Source organism: Sitodiplosis mosellana, unplaced genomic scaffold (assembly GCF_009176505.1).
Source record: "Sitodiplosis mosellana isolate CC-2019 unplaced genomic scaffold, AAFC_SMos_1.0 Smas_scaffold_11, whole genome shotgun sequence".
Taxonomy (NCBI): domain Eukaryota; kingdom Metazoa; phylum Arthropoda; class Insecta; order Diptera; family Cecidomyiidae; genus Sitodiplosis; species Sitodiplosis mosellana.
Window position 1 is genome coordinate 1233382 of NW_022595253.1, and position 25104 is coordinate 1258485.

At 36.1% G+C, this 25104-nt stretch overlaps 5 protein-coding genes across 6 annotated transcripts in view; 2 read left to right on the top strand and 3 right to left on the bottom strand.

Moving 5' to 3' along the window:
* LOC129567431 (beta-alanine-activating enzyme) lies at positions 1-4297 on the bottom strand. Its single transcript, XM_055444298.1, has 3 exons — positions 3480-4297; positions 3042-3407; positions 1-2897 (listed from the first exon to the last, which is right to left on the bottom strand). The coding sequence occupies exons 1-3, from the start codon at positions 3797-3799 to the stop codon at positions 554-556; spliced, it is 3030 nt and encodes a 1009-aa protein (XP_055300273.1). The 5' UTR covers positions 3800-4297; the 3' UTR covers positions 1-553.
* On the bottom strand, positions 3723-6060 carry LOC129567433 (uncharacterized). Of its 2 annotated transcripts, XM_055444301.1 has the most exons (7): positions 5798-6041; positions 5619-5704; positions 5385-5540; positions 5205-5295; positions 4961-5106; positions 4420-4510; positions 3723-4302 (listed from the first exon to the last, which is right to left on the bottom strand). In XM_055444301.1, the coding sequence occupies exons 1-7, from the start codon at positions 5838-5840 to the stop codon at positions 4232-4234; spliced, it is 684 nt and encodes a 227-aa protein (XP_055300276.1). In that variant the 5' UTR covers positions 5841-6041; the 3' UTR covers positions 3723-4231. The 2 variants fall into 2 exon arrangements, with proteins under 2 accessions (XP_055300276.1, XP_055300275.1); XM_055444300.1 differs by having other exon boundaries at positions 5385-5704; positions 5798-6060.
* Positions 6061-6084: 24 nt separating this feature from the next.
* LOC129567430 (DNA excision repair protein ERCC-5) lies at positions 6085-10874 on the top strand. Its single transcript, XM_055444297.1, has 9 exons — positions 6085-6337; positions 6421-6569; positions 6645-6671; positions 6738-7086; positions 7170-7842; positions 7913-8180; positions 8261-9413; positions 9483-9700; positions 9779-10874. The coding sequence occupies exons 1-9, from the start codon at positions 6250-6252 to the stop codon at positions 10424-10426; spliced, it is 3573 nt and encodes a 1190-aa protein (XP_055300272.1). The 5' UTR covers positions 6085-6249; the 3' UTR covers positions 10427-10874.
* Positions 10875-11135: 261 nt separating this feature from the next.
* LOC129567432 (rab GDP dissociation inhibitor alpha) lies at positions 11136-14824 on the bottom strand. The gene is made up of 3 exons (XM_055444299.1): positions 14001-14824; positions 12735-13210; positions 11136-12616 (listed from the first exon to the last, which is right to left on the bottom strand). The coding sequence occupies exons 1-3, from the start codon at positions 14395-14397 to the stop codon at positions 12155-12157; spliced, it is 1335 nt and encodes a 444-aa protein (XP_055300274.1). The 5' UTR covers positions 14398-14824; the 3' UTR covers positions 11136-12154.
* Positions 14825-15231: 407 nt separating this feature from the next.
* The window catches only part of LOC129567429 (phospholipid-transporting ATPase VD), a 30245-nt gene continuing 20372 nt past the window's right edge, over positions 15232-25104 (top strand). Inside the window, exons 1-2 of the mRNA XM_055444295.1 lie at positions 15232-15960; positions 20952-22494. Coding sequence (XP_055300270.1) covers positions 21626-22494 — 869 coding nt within the window. The 5' untranslated portion in view covers positions 15232-15960; positions 20952-21625. The remainder of the gene's footprint in view (positions 15961-20951; positions 22495-25104) is intronic.

A 25104-nucleotide genomic window follows, 5' to 3' on the forward strand; every position in this document is an offset into this window, starting at 1 on the left:
TTTCAATGCTTCGTGAGAAAAATCTAATTATTTTTCGCTTTATTCGCTTTTTGTCCTGCTTTAATTTGGCTTTGTTTTTCTCTTCGTCTTACATTCTATTGCTCTTTATTATTTGAAACAATGATTTATCATGTATGTTTAACATAAATGCATAACAACCAAATTATACACATTCATTCGATTGTGATTTGGCCGTAAGAAAAAAATCTTAGCATTCAATCTAATCTAAATAACATTTTTGATTAGAAAATATAACTTCCTTTTGTGATACCACATACAGAATCGGTTGATTGATTAAGAAAAATGGCTTTCGTTCAATTTAGCTCCCGGGAAAAGAGTTTAATCCTATTAATTCTTTGCATTTATGTTTGTATTTTTTTATATTTCTTATTATTTTTATGAAATTGATGAGTAAAAATTTGGAAAACAAAATTAAAAAAGAGTATTTTTAATTATTTTATAGAAGAGTAAAAAAAAAATTTTAATTTTATTTTTTGGAGCAAATGGAAAAAAATATACGTAAACCATTTTTTTCTAGGGAAAACAATTCATTTTAATCAAAATCCGTTAAATCAATGCAATAAATAAAATTATTTCTACTCCCAACAAACAAGTTTTGTTCGTGTATTGCTGGTGTTGAAAAAACATCGCCATCAATTTTGCGTTGATGTACCAATCGTCCGATATCACAGCTAATCAATTTAAATGTTCCATCGGAGGAAAAAATACCAACATACAATTTTCGCTCTTTTCTTACTAAAACTGGAGTTGATCGAATGGGTGCTGACATTTCGTGCTGCCAATTTTCTACACATTCACTCTTTGAATCCATTTTGAAACTGTACAAATAATGATTCTGTGACCCGAAAACAAAATTCATGCAAGTGGCATCTGATGGATTTGTGAAATATTCAATGGATGAAAAAATATTGCCGTTGATTTTGTGATTCCACCTGACGACACCATCGCTATTCAAAATATAGATACGGCCATTCACAGCGGCAAGTATGATTTGCGTTTCGTGCTGATTATTCATAAATACCGACGGTGTTGAAAACACTGGAGCTTCTGCTTTGAATGACCATTGTATTTCACCTGATGCAGAGTTCACCGATGAGACTGTACCGTCAAGGCAACAGACCAGACAGTTGTCACTATCCAATTTTATTGGATTGGCATAGATACTACACGTCGTCCCGATCCTTTGTGACCAGATCAATCGTCCGTTTGTTGCTTCCAAGCACCACAAGTTGTCTGTATCATTATAATTGCCAAATATGACTCTTGAACCAATTACCAGAGCGCGACACTTAATCATGGCTCCCGAATTGAATTTCCATTTTATGCAACCCGTTCGAATGTCGAAGCAATACAGATGACCATCATAGCATCCAACAATGCCCCAACCATCCAATTGAGTCACTTGACTTTCGATGCGGTCGGGTAATTCCAATTTGGATACTATTTTGCCATCATTCACCGAAATGTTGTACAATAATTTTGAGTGGCTGCCGACGGATACAATAACCATGCCATCCAGCACACATACGGTAGGTGTAGCATCAATGCATTTTTTCATATCAATTCTCCAACAGGGTGTCATTTCCAAAATGGTCTCATTCGGTTTTTCGCCGTTTTCAACACTTGACTTATTTACGTTTAACACATAAGTCAGAATGTCACGTATTGCAATTCGATCATCTAACAGCATCGTCAGTACTTGTGGAATTGAGTAGGAAACGTTGCGTTCAAATTCGTTGACTATTTGAATTGCTTTCAATGAAGTGCCACCCAAATGAATGAATGATAAGTCGATGTCTTGTTTTGGCTTCTTATGCGATTCGGATGACTCTAACCGAATTGAAAGCTCGATTTGTGTGCCAAGTGACTCATTGATTAGTTGCTTTAGTATCAAATGAACTGATTCGGGCTTTGAATTTTGCCCATCATTATTTGAGTACACAGTATTCAATAGCTCCGATTTATCAATTTTGCCGTGCGCTGTCAATGGGAAACTGGTAACACAATAAATTTTGACATGAACGCCGAATTGTTGTAGTTTTTTAGTTATTTGTCTTTTTATATCATCAAAATCGCCAACAATTTCAACAAAGAGATCGATTGAATTGTGTTTTATATCATGTATGCATATAGATTCCTCAACACCAACCAATTTAGCACACGCTTCAATTTCACATAAATTAATCTTTCGCCCGTACAACTTAATTATAGCATTAGATCGCGATGTAAAGTATATGTTGGAATCATCTGTAACCTCTACCAAGTCTCCGGTATGTAAAACGAATTCAAAATCTTTGTCAATTACTTGAGCATCAGTTAGTTTTGGTTGAAAACATTTGCGAGTTTTAGATTTCAATAGTAGTTCGCCGTCGGCATTAACTTCAAACTCAGTTTGTTCGTCGATGGGATGGCCGATTGGTATGCGTTGGTTTGTTCGAATGTCTTCTTTTGTCAGTTCATAAATACCAGCCCAACATGACATTTCGGTCAGGCCGTACAAATTGAAAATTTTCGTCATATGACTATTTTCCCAGTTTATCCATTTGGATATTTTACTTGTCGCTGGAAATGCCTCACCGCCAAAGGCTAGAATCCGTAATTGCGTATTCGACGAAAATATTCTGGTAGATATTTCGCTGGACGACCAACGCATAAAGAGTGATGGCGTTGTTTGCATTATTGTTACTTCAATTTTGTCTGAATCACGTGGAAATAGAATATTCAACAGCACGGTCGCATCACATCTTAACGCATTGCATGTCATGATCAAAGAGGCTCCGTGGTGTAGTGCTAGGCAAATATCAACCATGAACGGGTCGAAAGTTGGTGGTGATGATACAAAAATTACATCGTGTTCAGTTATACCGTATAATTTCCTGTCAAATGCAAAATTTACACACATATTATTCATGATATCGGTCGATTTGATGTGGAATAGTCGACAAGAACTACTAGCTAAATTCCACTAGCGTCAGATATTCGTTCAATCTTCTATTTGAAGGTCATTCTTCCAAACTTACCCAATGCTCGCAATGTTCGGCGAGAAACATTTATAAGTAACACCAATCGGTTTCACTTCACCGCATGACCCCGATGTAGTTGCATAAAAAAATATGTTCGATGACTTGCTCGTATCATCCTTGTCACTATTTGAATGTCTATTTACATTGAGTGTGATGCTCTCAAATCGAGCCAGAACGCACTTTCTATCAAACAAAGTGATATTCGAAATGATTTCAACTTGTTCATCTCCAGCATTAAGTTTGATGACATTTTCTAAATCGCATAAAACAATGTTTGTCCCAAAGTCAACCAGTCGCTTCTTGATATACGGAATTGGTTGAGGGAAATCAAGAAAACAGCTTACACATCCAGCATTCTCAACTCTACGGAATGAAATAATAGCAACGAAATAAGCAAAGTAATATTTTGAATGACAGTCAACGAATGGAATGTACCCAACAATCGATGGTAAAATAGCCGGCGAATGCACTGGCAGCAATATTGCTACATTGAAACCACGTGCACAGTTGTCAATAACTGTACTTCCCAACAATTTTGCAAGGCATGTGGACAGACTTGTTGAATCACTGTATAGGTCAGCGTACGAATGTATTTGCGATGAATCGGCCGTTTCATAGAATTTCAAAACTCTGCTATTGCCCCGTTTTTGAATATTGGATAAATTAAACATGATTCTGTTTGAAGTTTTAGTTTTTTTCAAATATTTTTTTTTTATTTTTATCCCTAAATACACATGGAAATACACGAAATTCATTCTAAAACTAATTTAATTGCATGGCAAAATTGTTTTTTCCTTCAAATTCAATTTAAATTTAAGTTTAAATTCAACTCACTCAAAATGAAATGAAAACATATGAGAAAATATAAGAGCAAGAATAACAAGCGAAATGGAAAACGTCATAGATAGGGCGAAAATGGAATTATTAGCAAATTCGCGGCGAACTTTCAACCGTCGTTAAAGCTATGTGGTTGTCAATCAACAGTAAAGGCATGCATAACGCAGCATTACTTCAGTGAGGTAATACTTCACTTAACACAACACTAAATGATTATTATTCATGAAATTATTTTTTTTTTATGTTTGTTTCACATCAAACTTAACATTTGAACATTGTGATGAATTAATCAATAATTTCTCTGTTCGGGTACTCGGTAATCAACTGGTATTCTTTTATTCGGCACTGTATTAATCACATATCGATTGGAATCGCAAAAAACACGTCTCTTTACTTTTGTTCCTCAATCCGTATCTGGCACCTGAAATGAAATTACCAACACACACACATTATTGTAGGTTTTTTGATTGACTTTACTTCAAATGTTGTTTTTTCTTTCAACAAACAATACTACATTACTGAAATGTATTTTCATTACCTTTTGGAATTGTGATTAATGTCCCAGATTTGAACTCGGTGCTCTTTTCTCCACTCAACAACAGTATTTTCCCCATTAGAATCAAAAATATCTACAAAAAGAAAGAAACGAAGGAACTTATGGATTAATTATTACATTTTATCATGGAACATGGATATGCCTAAATCGACGTAAAACTTCTCGTCAATTTATCTACCCGTTTTGCTGACCTAAAAGTCACAAACTAAACGTGTTAACACCTAACGCTACTTTGTCCTTTTGGAAACGTTTACCAAGGGTTCTTTTGAACCGTTTGCTATCTGACTACTATCAAGCATTTCCATCTTGGTATGACTATGTTCTGGTTTTCATGTGCCTACTTTTGTGAATACTGCAAAATTTATGAAAAGAGTCAGGTTTTTAACGAGACAAGAACTGATAGTTATTGTAACAGTTATTGCACTCTTTTCCGGCCATACCTCTAATCTATTCAGCCAGAGCTTGGTTGTGTTAAATAAAAATAGAATAATTTTTTAATTCGTTTTTTTTTGCCTTGACTTACCATTGTTGTCCCAGTTCTCTTAGTTATTTTCTCAAGTCCCGGTGCGATCTTCACGTAGCCACTACATTTTTTGTTACACCACGGATACGTTACATATTCGATTTTGTCCTCTACTCGATGTTGAAGGGAACTTGGATAACGAACCACTGCAAAATGAAATTTTTATTATTCGATTTGAAGAACATTGGTGTGAAGAATTGGAAAAAAGGACAAAAATATAGAAAATTGCAATGGAAAAAAATACCGATGCCAGATTTTGTGCGTTGCACCTTATGTTGGGATTGTATTTCGCCCTGAATCAATCCTTTCAGCCATGTGATATCGCTCAACTTTTTCTACAAAATACCAGAAGAAAAAAAAATCAATAACCATAGATACAATATATTATAGTTTGTCAAAAAAATGAAATTGATGTTCCACTTACGTTTTGTGATTTCGCAATTGATGCTTTTGATTTGTTGCTAATTCTCGAAATTGTTGAAGCAGCCGACGATCGATCCTTTCGAGATGTTCGTCTTGATTTCTCTGGACTTGAAATCCCTGAATCGATTTCTGCATCTGACGCCACAGTTGAAGTTGCCTTTTTCGATGCGTTTGATTTCGATCTGCTTGAAATCCCTGAATGAATTTCTGCATCTGACGCCACTGTTGAAGTTGCTTTTTTCGATGCGTTTGATTTCGATCTGCTTCGTTTTTCTGTCGTTTTCGATGTAGATGGTTCCGCATTTTTGATTACTTCACGACCTGATGACAAAATATTATTACATTTATTTAATTGGTTGTCAATCTTCGATAGAATTTGTTCCATTAAACTTTTAGAACCACCCATTTCTGTACCTCTCTTTTTCGGTGAAACCGTGTCTTTTTTCACTTTCGCCATTTGTTACTCTTTTTTTTTACATTCAATTCAAACAATTTTCTCCAACTCTTTTTTCTTTTTCAGTATACTGTTGGCGAATTTTTACTGAATTCGAATTAAAACACACTTTTGGAGCCCGATTTTTTTTCGAAAATTCGTTGCAAAAAAATTGTATATAAACTTTGTTTGTTTACGACACATATAAAACACACAACTGGCTTGGTTGACTGACAAATGCTTTATGACATTTCAACCACTTTGTCATTTCGCTAGGTAGCGTTCAGTGTGTGCGGTGTCTGAACGAGATCTGTCAAATTCTGGCTTTTGTGTTATTATTCGCGCTAAACGGCAAAACATAAGCAATGCGAGTGGTACGACTAAAGAATTAAAGAGGCATTTTTAAGACGATTTTCCATCGAAATTATCCGAAATGGGAGTTACGGGATTATGGAAGCTGATTGATCAATCTGGGAAGCCGGTGCCGGTGCAAACGCTTGAAAATAAGGTTCTAGCAGTGGGTTAGTATAATGATCATGAATTTAGGTATGAATTTCACAATAACACTTAATCTTAATTCGATTTCCTCGTAATTTTCGCATAGATATATCAATTTGGTTGCATCAGGTAGTTAAAGGATTTCAGGATTCAAATGGAGCTACGCTACCGAATGCTCACCTGCTTGGATTATTTCATCGGCTGTGTAAATTGATGTACTATCGCATTAAACCAGTTTTTGTTTTCGACGGTGGTGTATGTTAGATGCTAAAAACTTATCGATTTTCAACGAAATGAATAATCTTGGCTTTATCTCCCTTTTTCTCACAGGTTCCACCACTGAAGCGTGAAACAATTGTAATTACCAAAATAACATTCAACCTTCAAAGAATTTCGATAATACATTCCGAATATTTTTTCTAGGCTAAACGTGCTCGTAACAAGAATAAATATCAAAGTGAAGCTGACAAGTTGCAACAGTTGTTATTGGAAGCATTGGCAAAGGAAAAAGTCGTCCAACGGGCATTGGGACCTTCGACATCAGCGTTAGTTTCACCCAAGAAATCAGCTCCGAAAGTCGATGATGACGATGAAAATGATTTATTCAAACTGCCACCGATGCAAGAGAATCCCGTTAAGGATGAATCACTCACTGATGTTAGCGATATTAGCGATGGCGATGGGTCGTTCGATCAAAAACAACGGATTCATTACAATCACAATTTGCAGGCGATTGATGTGAAGAGCACCCATTTCAAAACATTACCGGCTGGTTTGTTTCTTTAGCATGATATTGGGATGAGATTTTCATCAATGAAATATAAATTATAACATTTTTGTTTTACACTTTCTTAGATATTCGCCACGAAATTCTATCCGATATCAAAGAAACACGAAAACAATCGTCATGGGGTCGTTTACACGAGCTACCAGCCGAAAGTCAATCGTTTAGTAGTTTTCAAATGAATAGACTTTTGAAACGACGTCAGGTTCAGGTAGAGCTAGAGGAAGCTGAAAAAGAAATGGGCGGCAAAGGTGGTCTATCAATGGCTGAGCTAGAGAATTTGCTATCCGAAGAGGGTGTTGTCGATCCGGATATAGCCACCGAGCGAGTTGCATCGAATGAACACGTTCGATTTTTGCATGTTCGTGATATCACAAAAGCATTGAAGCGAGAGGCTGAGGAGAAAATTAAGCAAGAACCATTGGAGCCGATTGAAGAGAAAGAGGAAAAGATAGAAGGAGAAAATGAAGAATTGGAAGATATTATCAAAAGTGAACAGTTTACAATCGAGGATTTTGATTTGCAACGAGCGATTCAAATGTCTCTGGGCAGCGGAGGAGATGCATATGAAGTGGCCACCGATTGCGATGTTGCTCGATTAACGGTTGAACAACGAAAAGCATTGGGATCGGCAGCAAACTCATTGGCAAGACACTATATGATTGAATATGGTGGCATGAACGATGAAGAAGTGTCCGATTTAGTGAAATTAAATGAAAGTCACAATATTACACAGGAATTTAAGTAAGTGTCATTTTGTTATTGCTTTTTTTACTAAAATTTCATTGAAACGTGTTTTTTTCACCTATTTCAGATTCAATGATACCAGTGTTTTGTTTGGAAAATCTCCCGTCACAAACGCACCATCTACGTCGAAATCTCAGGCAAAAGAATTTTCACAGAAAATTAACATTGAAACAGAGAAACCGATTAACATGTCTGAGAGTTCATCGGACGATGATGAGGCTGAAGTGTCGAGCGATGCTGATTCGGATTTCATCGATGTGCCCCAAATGGATTCGGATGATGATCTAGCATTTTTTGCGCGAAGCAAACGGCCATTGCCACCGCCTTTTTTAATGGTTCGTTATCATAATTATTTCTGAAACTATTTCTGTATTACTTATCTGTTCATAACAACTTTCTTTTTGACAAAAAATAGAACGAGCCACCTGTGCGTGTTCCAGTCGGCTCTGAACCATCGGTGCTATCGAATGGTACAAAAATCGAAGTGGTTATAAACCCAGGGCAAATTTGTGAAGTTGGAGACGATATATTTGCGGATATTTTCGATAAAACAGATCAAGAAATAGTTGGCAAAATCAAGGAGAAGATTGAACTCAAAGAGACTATTGAAATCAAAAGAGATGATGTAATTGAAATTGAAGACAGTCCAAAAAAAGTAGTAGCTCAAGAAGAGATTGAAATGGTCGAAACTATATCACAATCTCCCGAAACGACCGAACCCAAAATCGAATCAAATGCAAAAGGACCAGTGAACAATTTGTCAACTTCCAAAATACAAAGTATTTTGAATGGATTAAATGATGAAAAATCGTCCGTTACCAAACTCAGCTTAGACGATATATTGGGAACAAAAGATTCATCCGATGCAAAACCAAGCGATGGAATTTCATTTTTGGAAGAATTAAAAGAGCATGAGAAGGAAAACAAAGTCGAACCAGAAGGATTGTCTACACCAACCAAAATACCTCAACCATTTTTCGTGAAGAAAACACCGCCCAGTTCAAAGAAGAAATCACCAGCCAGTGCAAAGAAAGAGGATGATCTCACTCCATCAAAGGCGTCTAAATCTCTTTCCGAGGTATTCGAATGCTTGCCATCCACGTCATCAGGCACTAAATCCGAAAAAGACTCAATGACATCGGCCGCCAATGCTTTGCGTGAAAATAAATCAAAAGAAGAGCTCGAAGATATTGCAGAGCAACTGAATCAAGAGCGTCAAGATTTGATGGCAGAACGGAATAAGAAGGATAGATTGGGAGTATCGATAACTGAACAAATGAGCATGGAGTGCATGGAGCTGTTGCGATTATTCGGTGTACCATACATTGTGGCACCAATGGAAGCCGAAGCGCAGTGCGCCTATCTGAACGAGATCAACTTGACTGAGGGAACAATTACGGATGATAGTGATATTTGGCTGTTTGGAGGCAAGGCCGTCTACAAGAACTTTTTCGATCAAAATAAACACGTGCTGGAATATCGATCGGACAATATTCAACGATTATTCCATTTGGATCGAAACAAATTGATTCAGCTCGCTTTTTTAGTCGGCAGTGATTATACACAAGGTAAAGCTCGGTATAAATACATCTCTTTTAAATATGGCAAAAATGCTCAACAAATTTAAATTTGAAAAGGTATTCATGGCATTGGTGCGGTAACTGCAATGGAAGTATTAAGCATATTCCCTGAAACACCCGCAACAGACGGAGAAACCACACAAATCGTGTCGATTTTGTCCAGCTTGCGCAAATTCCGCGATTGGTGGCACAATAAAACTGTGGGCCAGAGAGCAAATACCTTGCGCAATAAATTAAAAAATATCACGTTCACTGACGATTTTCCCAACGCTCGGGTAAGTTCCAAAAATGACACGTAATCTTACCAAATTCAATTGAATCGATAATAATACAAAGCAATAACAATATTCCAGGTCGTAGAGGCGTACTTGTTTCCAACTGTCGATGAGAACCGTGAAAAATTCAGTTGGGGTCAACCAGAGGTGGAAAGTATTCGTGAATATGCAAAGAAAACATTCGGTTGGACGAAAAAGCGAACGGATGAAATTGTGTTGCCGGTTATGAAAAGGCTGAGTGAGAAAACATCACAGCAATCGATTCAGAACTATTTCAAAATTACTGGTATAACGTCGAGAAAGGACTTGAAGGTGAGCAAGCGTGTGCGTATGGCTTTAGAACATATGGATCCGGATACAGATCCGGCCACATTCAATGATGATGTTGTGGTGGAAAAAAAGCCAAGAAAGAAAGCCACAGCCAAAAAAGAGGAACAGAATCCAGAAGCTACAGAAAATGATTCAACTGTCAAAGCAAAGCCCAAGCCGAGACGCAAACGGAAAGCAATACAAGAAACCGAAGTGAATAAAGAACAAACCACCGATAACAATACAGATGAACCATGCACATCAGCTGCCGTTAGCATCTCCGTTGGAGCGAAAAAAGTGGTTCTGCCCGACAATAATGCACCAATTCCGCAGCGTGAAAAAGACAAACAAATCATGGAGAGTAACCGATTGAAGGCAATTGAAGTATTGAAGAAAATGAAAGCAGGCAAAAAGTAATGATATTGCATGTTCCGTCTAACACGTTTTTGTTTTCATTAAAGTTTTTATTTCTTTTTGTCGGTTGCAAAAAAAAAATCCAATTCACAAAATCGAATGTATTCATCCAATCTAACAAGCAGGAGCTAGCACATTACATTATAAATTATTTTTAGTTTTATTTGTTTTCCCTTAAATAATCATTTGTCGTATTTGAACTTGTTTCTTGAAAAATTAAAAAAGAAGTAAGTCATGATTCGGCCATTGTATGGTTTGGTTTGAATTATGGTGAGATTATTATCAGTTCTGTTTCATAGTTTAATATAATCATTTGCACAACACTCAATGTAGATGATTTCTATTTCGTTTAAAACAAACAAAAAAACACACACAATTTTTCTTCATATGTTCTGTAAAAATGCTAAGCAATGCCATTAAAATGCACATTTCCATGAATTTGGTATTAAAAGCCTAATGTTTTTTTTTCTTCTTCTTCTTCTTTGTTTGATCGTTTATGATGTTTTCTTATGAGAAGTTTGCTCTATAGTGCATAATGAAGGATTATACGAGTATGTATGTGAAATAAAAATGATACGTTTTTGTTAAATGGTGCGCAAATAGCAACATACGGTGTGTCGTTTAGAAATAAACAAGAATAAATAGATTAAATTCAACAAAATGGGTGGAGAAAAAAAAACAAAAATAAAAATAAAAATAAAACAAAACCCAATTAGAGTAAATTCTGCATTTTTTATTGTGTTCCATTTTTTGTCCACTAAAAGAAAAAATATTGCCAATTTAAGCGCAAACTATATTCGTCTTATTGATAGTATAGTAATAAGATGTTTTCTAAAGAAAAACTCATAACACTTGCTTGATGGTTGAGATATGGAAAAAAAGAGGGAAAAAAAAGTCGGATACTCCTAAAGCAAAACTGAAATAGGGAGATGTCCTATCGATGTTTATGTTTCCTTGTTTTCTTCTTCTTCTTCTTTTTTAAGTTGTTATTTTGATATTATGTATATAAATTGTTTGCGGTGCAAAAATGTTCCTAAATTTGAGCCATATTAAATATTCTCTCAGTGGGGATTTCGTAAATAGCCATTACAATTACTAAATTCTTAGGAATTTCAATCACAAAACATATATAACTTGATGAAAACTCTCTCTCTCTCTCTCTTGGTTGAAGAGTTCAAGGGGTTTGTTATTAAAAAAAAAAAAAAACAAGAAAATGATCAGGGGAAAGAAAATGAAATTTTCATTTTCCAAAAAATTACATCAAACATATGATAGAAAGAAAAAGTGTGGAAGAAGGAGGAAAAACAACGAAAATCAAGCCCATTCAAATTATTTTCTGTTTAAACATGATGCATTTTTCATAATTTTTCTTTAACTTGCAGAAATTCTTAATTATTTTAAACTAAATATTCCACTGGTTTTTTTAAAAAAAGAAGAGAGTTTGGGAAACATGTGTTTATAATATAATTATGTGTCTGCCAAATTCTTAATTTGTTTAATTTTTTCTTCTTTTTTTTCAATATTTGTGAACAATTTTGCGTTGCCGAAGCGAAACGCGTTTAGAACATGAGATATTATTGTTCAATTCTAGATTTGGGTGATTTTCATTTTTCTTTCTCTTTTTTTTTTTTAAGTTATTTGCTTTTTCAAATCAATTGGAAAAATGTTCATCTTTACTGGTATATTATTAGTTTTTTTTTTCTCATTTGAAATGTATATGTGTGTAACATTTTATTGATCTTCATCACCTAATTCGTGTTTAATCTTGGAGAAATCGAACTCTTCGCCAGTACCACGTTTGAAGATGTCCAACACATCCAAGCTACTTGTTTCGAAGTGAGTGGTTGCATCGTACGATTCGGAGATGAAGACTTGCGAATCGAGACCCTTGTCGGTTGGTACGACATAGTCCGAAATAGCGATGAATTTATGGGCAATTGGTGCCAACAAGGCTAAGCCAGGCGAAATTTCCGCTTCCGGATTGTCACTTTCAACTGTAGTCGATACAATACCGATGAACCATCCCTTGGCAGCCACCTGATGCGTGTAACTGATCAATGATACATAAATATCGGACTGACGTCCAACTTGCTTTTGCGGAATAATAATTTGCGTTGACAATGCATCCTTTGTATTGGTAACTGGATGGTCCAGAAGACAAATGCAACGAATCACTTGACCGGTCTTACGTACCTTAACAGCGAAACATTGAGCGAAAAATGAGAGGATTTTAGTAAAATATTGTCTTTTTCTAGAAGAATATGTAAGAATAAATGATTTTTTTCTGTGTCTTATGCACCATTGCACTCACTTTATCTGGAATGTAGCTCGGATCACAGTACACTTGCTTGCACTTGGCAATTTCCTCGCCGGAACGAACACCGACCACTTTGCCATCAGCACCGACGACAATTTCATCAACTGGCTTGTCCAGCATGTAAGTGCCACCATAGATGGCCGACAAACGTGCAAATCCTTGTGGTAACTCACCCAAACCGTACATCGGATACAAATATGGCGATTTACCATATCTAGCCAACGAATCCGAATACAACTTGATACGTTGAATGGTAGTAATGGCTTTATCATTCAAATAGCCATCGTCACGATACAATGCCAGTGCATGTCCGGTAAAATCTTGAGTATTCTTGTCCAAACCGAATTTATCGTAAAGGGCTTGAGCATTCTGAGTTTGTGGGTCAAAATCTTTCCACGTCTTTGGATCATCTTCCTTGAAGTCTTGAACATAGATCAAGAAATTACGGAAGCGACGCTTCTCAAACATACCTGTCCAACAAAAAGAAAGAAAGAAAAAAATCAAATCAGTACCAATTTTGTTGTCATCATCCCATTTGTTCATGCATAAATGACATTTTGCTTGGAATGTAATATATTTGATTGGCAGAATAGTTAATTGAGGCATCAGTTTTGGTTATAAACACGAAACATTAGCGCGCACACAGCAAATTCGATCGGAAATTTTAAAATACAAGCGAAAAAAAAAAATGGTCCGTTCAACTTTTTTCACCTCAATCAACATAAACACACACGTACACACGCGCGCGCGCTTACATACACACAGACAACCTAGGCTTGAGTTATTCGCTATTCAGTGCTGACTGTTGGTGTCACGTACGCTATAAAACACCATCCCGTATAACCAAAACTAATACATAGAACGTTTTCCACTGAGTCATCTCTGTCTATCTTATTGATACACAGTCTCATGCCATCCTCTTCTGTCGCATTCCATTCGTAGCGATAAAGTGTTTTGCCACCGAAACAAGTGAATAAATTGTAATTATTGATGTCAGTGTGTTTCACTCGAATTATTTTCATTTCTTTGATTCGTCTGTTAATTTTTCTTTCTTCTTCTTCTTTTTTGTTTTACTGCTTTTCTATCCTCCGATATTGAGCTTACTCTAGCGACTTTCTCATTTCATTTTTGCAATGTCAATTGGCACACACTTCTTATATGTACATATTTAAATTGCGATTGTCTGCTCTATTTTTCTACGTGTAAAACATACCGAAAAAAAATGACAAAGAAAAAAAAAACTCAAACTAAAATACTCACCCATCAAGTCGCTGGCCAATGCTTCTTTTTGGTCGACGGGAACTTTAGAGATTTTTCCACCTTTGTACACATAGCTACCTTCAATCGATTTAAATTCTAAATAACGGGTCACGCCCGTATGAATTAGCAATTTCACTAATAAGCCATTCGCCATCAAAAACTTTGGAATCAAATCGACATTCCAATCACGGCCACGGCCATACTTTTCGCTGAATTGTTCGGTTTGATTGAAACGCGAAAAAAGATCTTCCAATGGTGTAATCGATGCAGTTTCACCCCCATAATACTTATTGCGATCGATGTGCAGCACTTTTTTACCAGACACCGACAACATACCACTCAGGATACATTCTTTCAAGCCAGTGCCCAATACAATTGCATCGTATTCCTCATCCATTTTTTTTTTCTTCTTCTTTTCGCTTTACTTTACACTATGGATTATCGATAGCGACACACAAAATTTTATCTATGCTCTTGCGACTACAAAAAAAAATGAACAGTAATTCGGATCGAACGAGGTGAATTTGGAATTGTGCGATGAAAAAAAAAAATTCCAAACACTAATTGACAATATTTTTTTTTTTTTTTTACTTTTTTCGCGTCTTTTGTATTTATAATTACAAGATTTTCGCCAAGTCAAACGTAATGTTCAACGTTTACACGCACCAAATCGAGTATCGGGATGACGAAGGAAAAAAAGAGTGAGAGCTGTCTTCAAGATTGATTGGAAAGAAAAAAAAATTGACTTTCTCAGTGGAACAATCGCAATGGTTTGTTGGCTGGTTCGGCTCGGTTGCTGTCGTATAATTCGCGTTTCAGATGCGTATATTCAATGACATCGACAATAAAGCCAGCTTCGCTACGCAAGGGAGGGCGAATTCGTTTCATGCTCTTTGCATCGTTAAGCGTGTTTTTAAGCATTATAAAAATTGAACGAATTTTCGACGATGCTTTTTGTAAAAAATAGAACGGAATTGCAATTTTTTTCTCATCGAATAAAATCAATCGAAAGCAGTTTAGAGCCAATTGAAAATGTTTTGAGGTACTCCCTATGCGTGTTGGGACAGTGAATATATGGTGGTGATAGCAATATTTTTGACAGTTGTTTGTTACAGTGAATTCGCTGTGTCCCAAACTGAAGTACGTGTACACATAGCGACGGGTTTCCATGTTCATATGACATGTTTGGCGATTGAACTTTACTGTAAACCAGAGAGCCGTATATGTGATTGTGTGTGTATGTATGTGTACGATGTGTGCAGCCGTTGTGTGAGCGGCCGAAACGGGATAGAATGAGAGAAATGGTATTCTGTAGCAGAGAGAAAAAAACACACAAAATATTGCAATCAGTTGTATTTGTGAGCTTGAATCGTAAAGGTTGCATCGCGCTGAACGTTTCTTTATTTCGCACGTTGCCATCTCTCCACCACTTCATCCAATTGTCTTTCCGATTGAATACAAAAACCATTTAATTGAGCCTGTTGTGTTTGCATCCAGAGAGTATTAATGCCTTTGGTTTTCAAATAAATATTATTGTTATCGTGTTTTTCATTTCTCCTCATCAATTGGATTCCGTTTAAAAGTTGCATTTAATTTTTTTTCCGTTTTGTTCATTGCACATATCGACTAACGCAACTACTAGAAAAGTAAATAAGAATAGCGCATCGCAATCGACAGAAGAATTTTTGTAGTCATTGATGTAATGGAAGCAAATTTGATGCTATTACTATTCGGCATTTGTGCAACGGTCATCAGTGTGGACAAACAAATGAAAATAGTTCAAGAAAAATAACAAAAGAAATCACCTAAATGGTGATCCATTTCATTGGATATTTATACCAATTTCATGTGCTAGTTTAAATATACAAGTGTACAAGTGACAAGAGTCCGAAGAAAAAAAAAATGCGAAAAATTTATAAATAAATATCAAAGGAGCTGAATAAATAAGGCTAAGAAAGATGTGAGTTTCGAATTCAATACTAAAATGTCAAAAATGATTGTGATAATGGGGAAAATGTTGGAGATTTTAGTCTGATGTGAAGAAAAAAGTGTTGACGAGAACCGAATTGAGATTTGTCTTATTTTTATATTGATGAAGACATTGATAAATGATACACGCACGTATGTGTATCAGCACGAACAAAAGAAACACAAAATAACAGCCGCGAACAGACAAAACAATTAAAAATTGAAGTAGGTTCGCGTGAGGTACATTGTTCTGGTTTCATATAGTTTTTTTTTTCTTTTCTCCCGAAGAAAGTGTTGATAACTCTAATTTCCAATTTATTAAGCATACATTCAAATCAACACCGACCCAGACACACGCTATTCGTGAAGTTTCCAAATCGAGTATGAACTCAAATGAAATCATTAAAACGACTTTGATCTTGCGTACAAAAGTATCGAAGCGAGCGCGCATTGAGCCATTAGAAAATATTGTGTGCGTATTTTTTTCTCTCTTCATTTCTTCATCTCTTCTCGTATACATCATATGTATATGAATTTCTATTACGCGAATTGTAAGATTTATCTTAAGAGTGTATTTTTTCTGCTTATTATTAGTTTATTTCTTGTTTCATTCTGCTTTCATATCATTCGACATTTGTTACTGAATCGACACGACGAACACCTTGCTTCTTGTTACTGTTTGCCTCATTATTACTTGCCCACGAAAACAATTCAGTTATTTCTCTGCTGTTTTATGAGAACAGAAATGTGGAAAATAACATGACGTTTGCATCATCAGAGAGAACAACAAAAAAAAAAACAACAACAGAAGATATGCTTTTGTTATTCCAGAAAGTAAACAAACGCGTGTATATCAATGGAAATGTGTACAAGTCCATTCAGTTCAAACTGCCATGCCATTTCATTGGAGCGCTGTTCTTATCTCTCACTCCCGCACATTTTAATCAAACCAAAACAACAGTTGTATTAATTACGTTGTGCGGACAATTTATGGTTGGAACCAAATGATTAGAAGATCAAATAAACGGATATGTATTGAATAACCGGCTTAAAAATCTGACATCATTTTATGGGACATCACATCTTGTCTACAATAAAAGAGTTTTCAAACAAAAATTCACAAAGTTTTGGTTCATGGAGTGATAAAAAAAAACCCAGCCAAGATTCCATTCAACGTGGCAAAGATAGAGAGACATTAGAAACGGCGAGCGTCGCATCAATTTTGAGTGTACAATTCGCGCACATCGGCCAAATGTTTGACATACCACAACACAATTTTAATAAATCGGCGATAGTTCTGTGTGTGTGTTTTTTTTTCTTTCCCTTTCCGTTGATTAAAATGCGTGTACGCTTTTTATACTATATATTTTTAATGTATGCGCTGCTCAACTGTTCTCTCATTCCTTCATTTCTACTACTTACACTATATACATTATTTATACGGTGGATACGGGACCGTCAGTATAATATTGCCATTTATTGCGCAAATGTATGCACGATCGAAGTGAAACGGTTGAATATACACGACAATAGCATCACTACCACGCGTCACACGAGTATCTATTTATTTTATTATTTCGGTGTCGCGCTTCGGTACACGTAAACAAAATTTAATTAAGTTAGAGAGCTAGACACGACTGAGTGACAATGAAAATTCGCTCAAATACACCGAACCCACGGTTTGTGGCAGAGGCACGTTTTTATTTTGCTTACTTTCTCAAGCAAACGCTTTTTCATCGAGTAATCAACGTTTATCCGACTGAGATGTGGATTATTTGATAACAGCTACACATGAATTCGCATCAATTGACGATCCCAAGCAAAAATCCACACTGAATTGACGTTGCGTTAACGCATATCTGACAATGTTCCCACACGGTTTTGAACGTCAAACCGTGTGGCTATAGTATAATAGAGTGTGAAGCCGTTTGACATCATTTTTGATTTCGAATAACCGGGTGGATGCAGTGTAAGTTTGTTCAGATATCAAGAGTCGACACCAAAAATGGTTTCAAAATTCGCCATGATAACGCAACGGTCATACACTTCGGCGACATGGTTTTAAATGTAAAACAGTGTGGCGGACTTCCACACTGTCCAATACAAACATAAACTGCATCCACACGGTTAATGGACATCAAAAATGGTGTCAAACGACTTCACACTCTACTATACTATAGCCACACGGTTTGACGTTCAAAACCGTGTGAAAACAGTGTCAGATATGTGTAAACGCAACGTCGATTCAGTGTGAATTTTTGCTTGGGAATGTACATTGACATCGCATACATTTCGCATCGATTGAATAATAAAATGAATCGGTGTGCTGCCGCAGTCAGTGGTTATCGGCATCAACTCTACAGATCACAATTTCTGAATCAAAATATGCTGATTAAAAATATGTTCGCGTAAATAATAATTCGCGTATGATTGTTCGAATGGAAGTGTGCGAGTGCAAGAGCGCGCTCGTGCAATAAGGAGAGAGAAAGAAATTTGAAAAAGAAAACGAGCAAAGTGTCGCCAATCTACAAATTTGGCACATTTGTTCAGATTTCCAATTCGTTTTGTTTGTTTTTTTCATTTCGACTGGTGGTCGTCAGAAGCTTTCGAAAATGAAATCAACGCTGCGTCATAGCAAGCCTTTCGTTAATTAAATCCACACACAATAATGCTATGATAGAAACGATAGACTGAATAAACATGCCTCACATTCGTTTATATATTTTAATGTGTCATCCCACTTTCGGTTCTCCACACTTTTGCATTTACTATCGCCGCTCACACCGAACCGTCTAAGTCGGCTAGGTGACGGGCTAAATTCAAATAATTTGTATTCATCATTTGTCAACGTTGAATCAAAGTCAAACGTGAATATTTTTCTTGTGTTTGTTTGTTGATGACCTTTTGACATATTCTACGGAATTAAGGCCTTTTATAAATAGCTTAGTGTAAAAGAAATTGACCAGAAAATACGATGAATTGTTTGTATTTTCTTCGTTCTTAGAAAGTTTCCATTTCTTTTTGTCACCGTTTTCACTTTGTTGTGCATTTGGTTCTATTTAAAACTTCATCCAAACATATTTTTAGATTTCGCGAAGAGAATAACTTTATTTCTATTTTGAAGTTATAATAGATTTCATTTGCATGTTGGTGGGGTGTTCAAATCACCACTTTATATGTACAAAATGGCTATCGCTTTACGAAATTCAATGCGGTGCTCCCACTTGTAAAAATGTTGCTAAAGAACGTAAAAAACTTGGCCAAATTAAATTTAATTCACAGAAGAGAAAAAAACAAACATTGCCAACATTTGCGAGAAAGCAAATGTTGTTTGATCCATTTCTATGTCTATTTTTGCTTGTTGCACGTTTCAGTATAACATTACTGGCTGATGTTACAAAACATTTTCTGATATTTGAAATGCATCGTTGTCAAGTTTTCTTGCCATATGTACGGTTCAACGCATAGATGCTAGCCTAGCATCAATGAACAAGAAAATGAAGAATAAATCCGGCTCAGCAACGCGCGTTGGATGTGTGTGACCAAAACAAGAAATGCTGCTATTACTTTTTAGACGATTCTCATCTGGTTGTGAGTTGGACAAGTTTTATTGTTGTTACGCATCACGTATTGCGTAATCATCGTAGAATTGAAACATAAAATGAATTTGCAATGGCATCTACTTATTCATCTCCGAATACCGACTGGATGATATTTAATTACAATGTGTACAATACTTATACTACACACACATGCGTGGATTATAACACACATACAAATCAAGCAATGAAATGATTTGCTGTTTTGATTATGAAAACTATTTCGCGGTTTACAAGTGCAGTAAATAGCGAACAACAAATAATGTGAAAATTGATTTGATGGCAAAGTGATTGGATTCAAACTGTGCCACATTCACTGTTTAGCAAAATGTTAGCCACACATTTTTGTGAGAGTCAGTTTGAAAGAAGAAACCAAAATGATGGAAAACGATTAAAATCGCTTGGATTGAGTAGTACTGAGCCAAGTCATATTTTAAGCTTGGAATGATCAATACTAATAACTGAATGTACAAGTACATTTCAACAATGACATGATGTACGATCAAGAAGTTTTCCACAGAATTTGCAACAATACACTGAATAATCACCGATTTATGCGAATCAATAGTTTTTAAATACCCAAGACCAGATTCATTTATCTATTTTATGATTGCAATTATTTTAACCAGAATTGTTCTATTCCCAAGAGAAACGGCCAATATGTTTATACGCTGTCTATCCGCCGAAAATACACTACAATATATATTCACGCTTATTGAACGCCGAATTGAATATATATTCTAGTGTATATTCGGTGTATTCTTCAGCGTGAAACATATTGAATCAACGAATGCATTCATAGCCGCCTAAATATGTTTCAATATGTTTCACGCCGAAGAATACGCCGAATATACACTAGAATATATATTCAATTCGGCGTTCAATAAGCGTGAATATATATTGTAGTGCATTTTCGGCGGATAGACAGCGTATAAACATATTGGCCGTTTCTCTTGGGTTAAATGACCACAAAAGGAAGAGCTTTTGTCTTGATGCTAGGCTTAATCAGCCACTATTTTGAAATTTAAGAAAAATCCCATTTTTTGTCGACGAATAATTATATAATCCACGATGAATTATGCTATGAAACACTTCATTAGTTTGCGATCACTTTGCCTTTTTCGAATCGACAGCGTGTATTAACATTTCGCGGTTTTCTTCTAATAACAAATGACGGGGCACAACAAGATGTTACGAGATATGGACACGCCTGATCAATCATGCATACCAATCTATTGAATATGATCACAAGCGGAAAAAAAATCACACCGCATTAAAAATCAGTTTAGATTTTAGTCGATAAATTCCAATTTTTGCTTATAAAATACAATAAAATGTTGTGACCAACGATCCAATTTCAATTCATCCCATTTTTTATTTACAGATTTCGCCTTGACGATCAAAAACGAGACCAAATTTAATCAAAAATAAAAATATCACACTAGTGAAGGAAGCACCTAAAAATATTCTGGTGAATTGTCCGACAACGTAATCAAAGCAAAAAAAAAGCTTAACAAAGACGAGTCATACTAATGGTCCAGAAATCATAATCAGTTGAATTGAAACGAGAGATAAGAGTGCTGGTGATCGTAAAATAAAAAACGAATTATTATGAAATGAGAAGGAGACATAAAAAAAAGTTTAAAATGATTAAGGTTTAAAATGACGAAGTGATTCATAATATTACAAGAAAAAAGGAAGAATAAGAAAAAGAAAAAAAAATGAAAATTGATAAATAAATTGTTCGTGGCGTAAAATGAAAGAATTGCGTAACTGGAAGCGGCCTATTTGTTTTGTTGTTAATATTGGATTCCCCGGAGTAAATCCATTGCAAAAAAAAAACCCGTGTGAGTCGTTCGGACGTATTGTGTCGGTCAGCCGATGACGATTCACACACTCACACACTTCACATATGATCTGATTGAGTTGAATGATAGATCAACTTGAACGTTGTCGAGAATTCTTTTCAAAAGCAAAGAACTTCTCCAACCAATACATTAGCCGACACTTTTTTGTGTTAATGAATTTCGTACGAAATAATTTGTGAGCTGTCAAAAGATGACGCTTCCCGCACAATCGCAAGATGAACAACAACAGCAGCAACAGCAGCAACACTTACAACCGGGTTCGTACAAATTATTGGCGGCACAATCGAGCTCTGCAAATGCAGTCGTCGGTCGAATGAACGATATGATGATGATGAACCGTGGCCATGCCCGGTCAATCAGTCATGGCGGTGGATCGGCTAGCTCGACGACAGTGGGTTCGGCCGGTGGTCGACCATTGAAATCAGCGATGAAAGGTCATCAGCGAGCTTTGTCACATGGACAAATTTCCGATGAAACACCTACACCAACACCACGTTCTGGTCACACTCGTGCCGGTTCGAAAACCGATTTCATTCTACCGCCAACACACAAAGAAGAGCCACCGCATCGTGATTTGGCCGCTACATCAGCACATTCGATGAGCCATTCACGACAAGCGTCACGCTCTGAATCAATATACACGCTGCGTCAATCGGAAATACCACCGTTTTGGAAGCGATACTTTCTCGGCCGGCGAACTAGTAAATTTGACGATCGTGGCTATCGAATCGTTGTACCAAATCACACAGTGCCAAGTAAAACACCGAAACGGGACCATCCAAACGGCAGATATGTGGGCAATAAAATCCGTACCACCAAATATACATTGCTATCGTTTCTGCCAAAAAATTTACTCGAACAATTCCATCGGGTTGCAAACTTATATTTTATATTTATTGTCGTTTTAAATTGGTTCATTGACGCATTTGGTAAGGAAATCTCACTGATACCGGTATTATTTGTGCTTGGCGTTACGGCTATCAAAGACTTGTTCGAAGATCGACGACGACGCGCTTCAGACAAGAGAATTAATAATTCGACGTGCCGTGTTTACAATGGGTAAGTGGAAACGAAAAATAAACTTCATATTTTTTTTAATCTATATTTGGGCCAATCATTGCATTCGATAGCTAAATTTAGTTAGATAATTGAAGCATGGAACCTTATAACCTTTGCCAAAAGGAAGCAACTAATTGATGCAATAAACACCTACGAAATCAATCTTGATTGCACCCCCCCCATAGTCAGTCTCTATCTAAATGTAATTTAATTTTACAAGTGCACGCAGTAAAATTGTAATCGCAAACACTTTTGTTTCTCAACAAATCTACATCCCACGACTTCTAAATCCCGTACTCAAACACTGGAGCACTGGCGGGGGAAATCCAATTCATGGTCTCATTTGTACGAGTCCATGAACGTCAATAATTCCATAAATTTTAGTTTCTTCGACGAAATGCTTTTTGAGTGCTACAAGTTGTTTTAGCCTACAATACACTGGGCATGCTTACGTCAGCTCATAAATAATATGCAATTCAGCTATAATTCACATTTGAAATACATTTTAAACGCTATATATTGAATTTGCTTCTACTTCACTCTGCTGAAAGAATGTTTTATTGTGAAAAAAAATAATGTGTAATGGCCATATAGAATACACGTTCATATCTCTCTGTGTCAGAATATATTACGTTTGTGCATACCGCATTGCCATTGAAACTTGTTGGCATAAGCGATCACGTTAAATGTCAGAAATATTACGTTGGCATCACATTTTCGCTTTGACACAATTAACGAGAAGAGGCAGACAAAGAAAAATCGACCTGAAACAATTCTCACGAAATATTCAGAATCTAAAGGTTGGAGAAAAATGTGCGTTTTTTATTGTTGTTCTTTTTCAAGAGGTATTGTCATAACTATATTATTATTATTATTATAATGTGTGTCCGTTATTTACATAGCGTGGTATCTATTTTGGTGCTATTGTTTGTCTATGACCTGGCAATTTGTTTGACGTTGATGTTGACTTTTGACTGTGCGTATATGCACACAGAACATCCGTTTTGGGCGGCACATATTGGATCCGTTCAGAATATCATTCGAATGACATTCCCAAAAATAGAATACATCTAATTCTAATATCCTCATATAAGATAAATCGGCGGTAGACTTATTTAAAAACAACACGATAGAACGTTCTAATTTGTTAATTGAAAATGTTTAATCATTAATTAGATAAAATTTGGTATTTGGAGATTATTGTGTGGTAAACCGTCTCCAGGTGTACGATATGTGTACACAGTACACACTCACACATGCATGTCACACCATGCAATTACTAGATAAAAGAAAGAAAAAATGGCAAATCCACTTAAGTGACATATGCTTTATTTTCCGTTTGAGTCTCCTCCATATGGTTTATTAATATAAAATTAGTAGGCTAACTGAAAGACGGTAAAACAGCTGTGTGTGAAAAGAAAAAGTGAACGAGCGCTCTCTCACTCACACACGCATGCACGTGCACATCTAGGCGACAAACAAAGTCAACCAACACAACTGAAACGCCAAACTGGTAAACAAACGTTTCAAAGAGACACACAACAGATTGTATCATGTATGTGTCCTTGAAAAAATCAAACCGATTCAAGGTAGCCTTTCAGCAGCAACAACAAAAAAAACACAAATACATATATATTTAATATATAATTCAATTCGAAAAGAGACCAAAAGAGAAATGTACGAAAATACAAAATGTCAATACGGGAGTCGTTGAATTGGCATACACGCGGCCCAAAAGAAGCCACGTTCATATGTGTATCGCATATCACATTCAACTTGGCTTTGATTTCATTCGTCAATTTCATTTATTTGCCACGAAATGAAAATGCTCACTTTTTTGCCATGGCGGGCTCATAAAAGTCACATGAAAATGTTGTCTGTAGCTTGGTCTGAGTAAACAACAAAAGCACACAGTTCCATTTCACACGGTCGTTAATATTAATTAAATGTGAGTTTCGTGTTTCTTCTTTTTTTGTCCTACGCCGAAGAAAAAAAATCTCTCCACTTGACTTTCACACCACCCGCACACACATACAAACGGTCATAAAAAAGCGCGTCCGTTTTTGCCGTTTAATTTTATTGTGATGTGAAAATCTATTCAGAACAATGGACGAAACAAAACAAGCTTGTCATTTCCATACGAATAACATATCTTTCGATTTCATCACTTTCGATATTGCCACCGTTTTTCTCTCTTTCTGGTGTGAAACAATGTCTGACAACAACAGTACATCAACACTCATCATCTCACGCAAATGCATTTTGTCGTGGGGTTTTTTCATTTTCCACGCAGACATTAACAACCAACTGTTTTTCAATTTGTTCGCATGTCGTGCCATACTCGCACACGCACACTCAAACACAACAACAACAACATCAAAGAAAAAAATTGTCGCTAATTTATTAAATGGATATATCAGGTCGTAATCATGTATGCTTCATTTAAGTTTCCATAATTAAAAGCGTTTCCTCATTATTTATGCAGTGAATACCGAATCGTACATTGACAGCCAATTCATTAGTTGGAATATAAATGTACTTAAACAATCACTTGTCTATCTCAATCAGAATCGAAATGGAAATCATTTCACCGCTTTTGACTCTGCTATC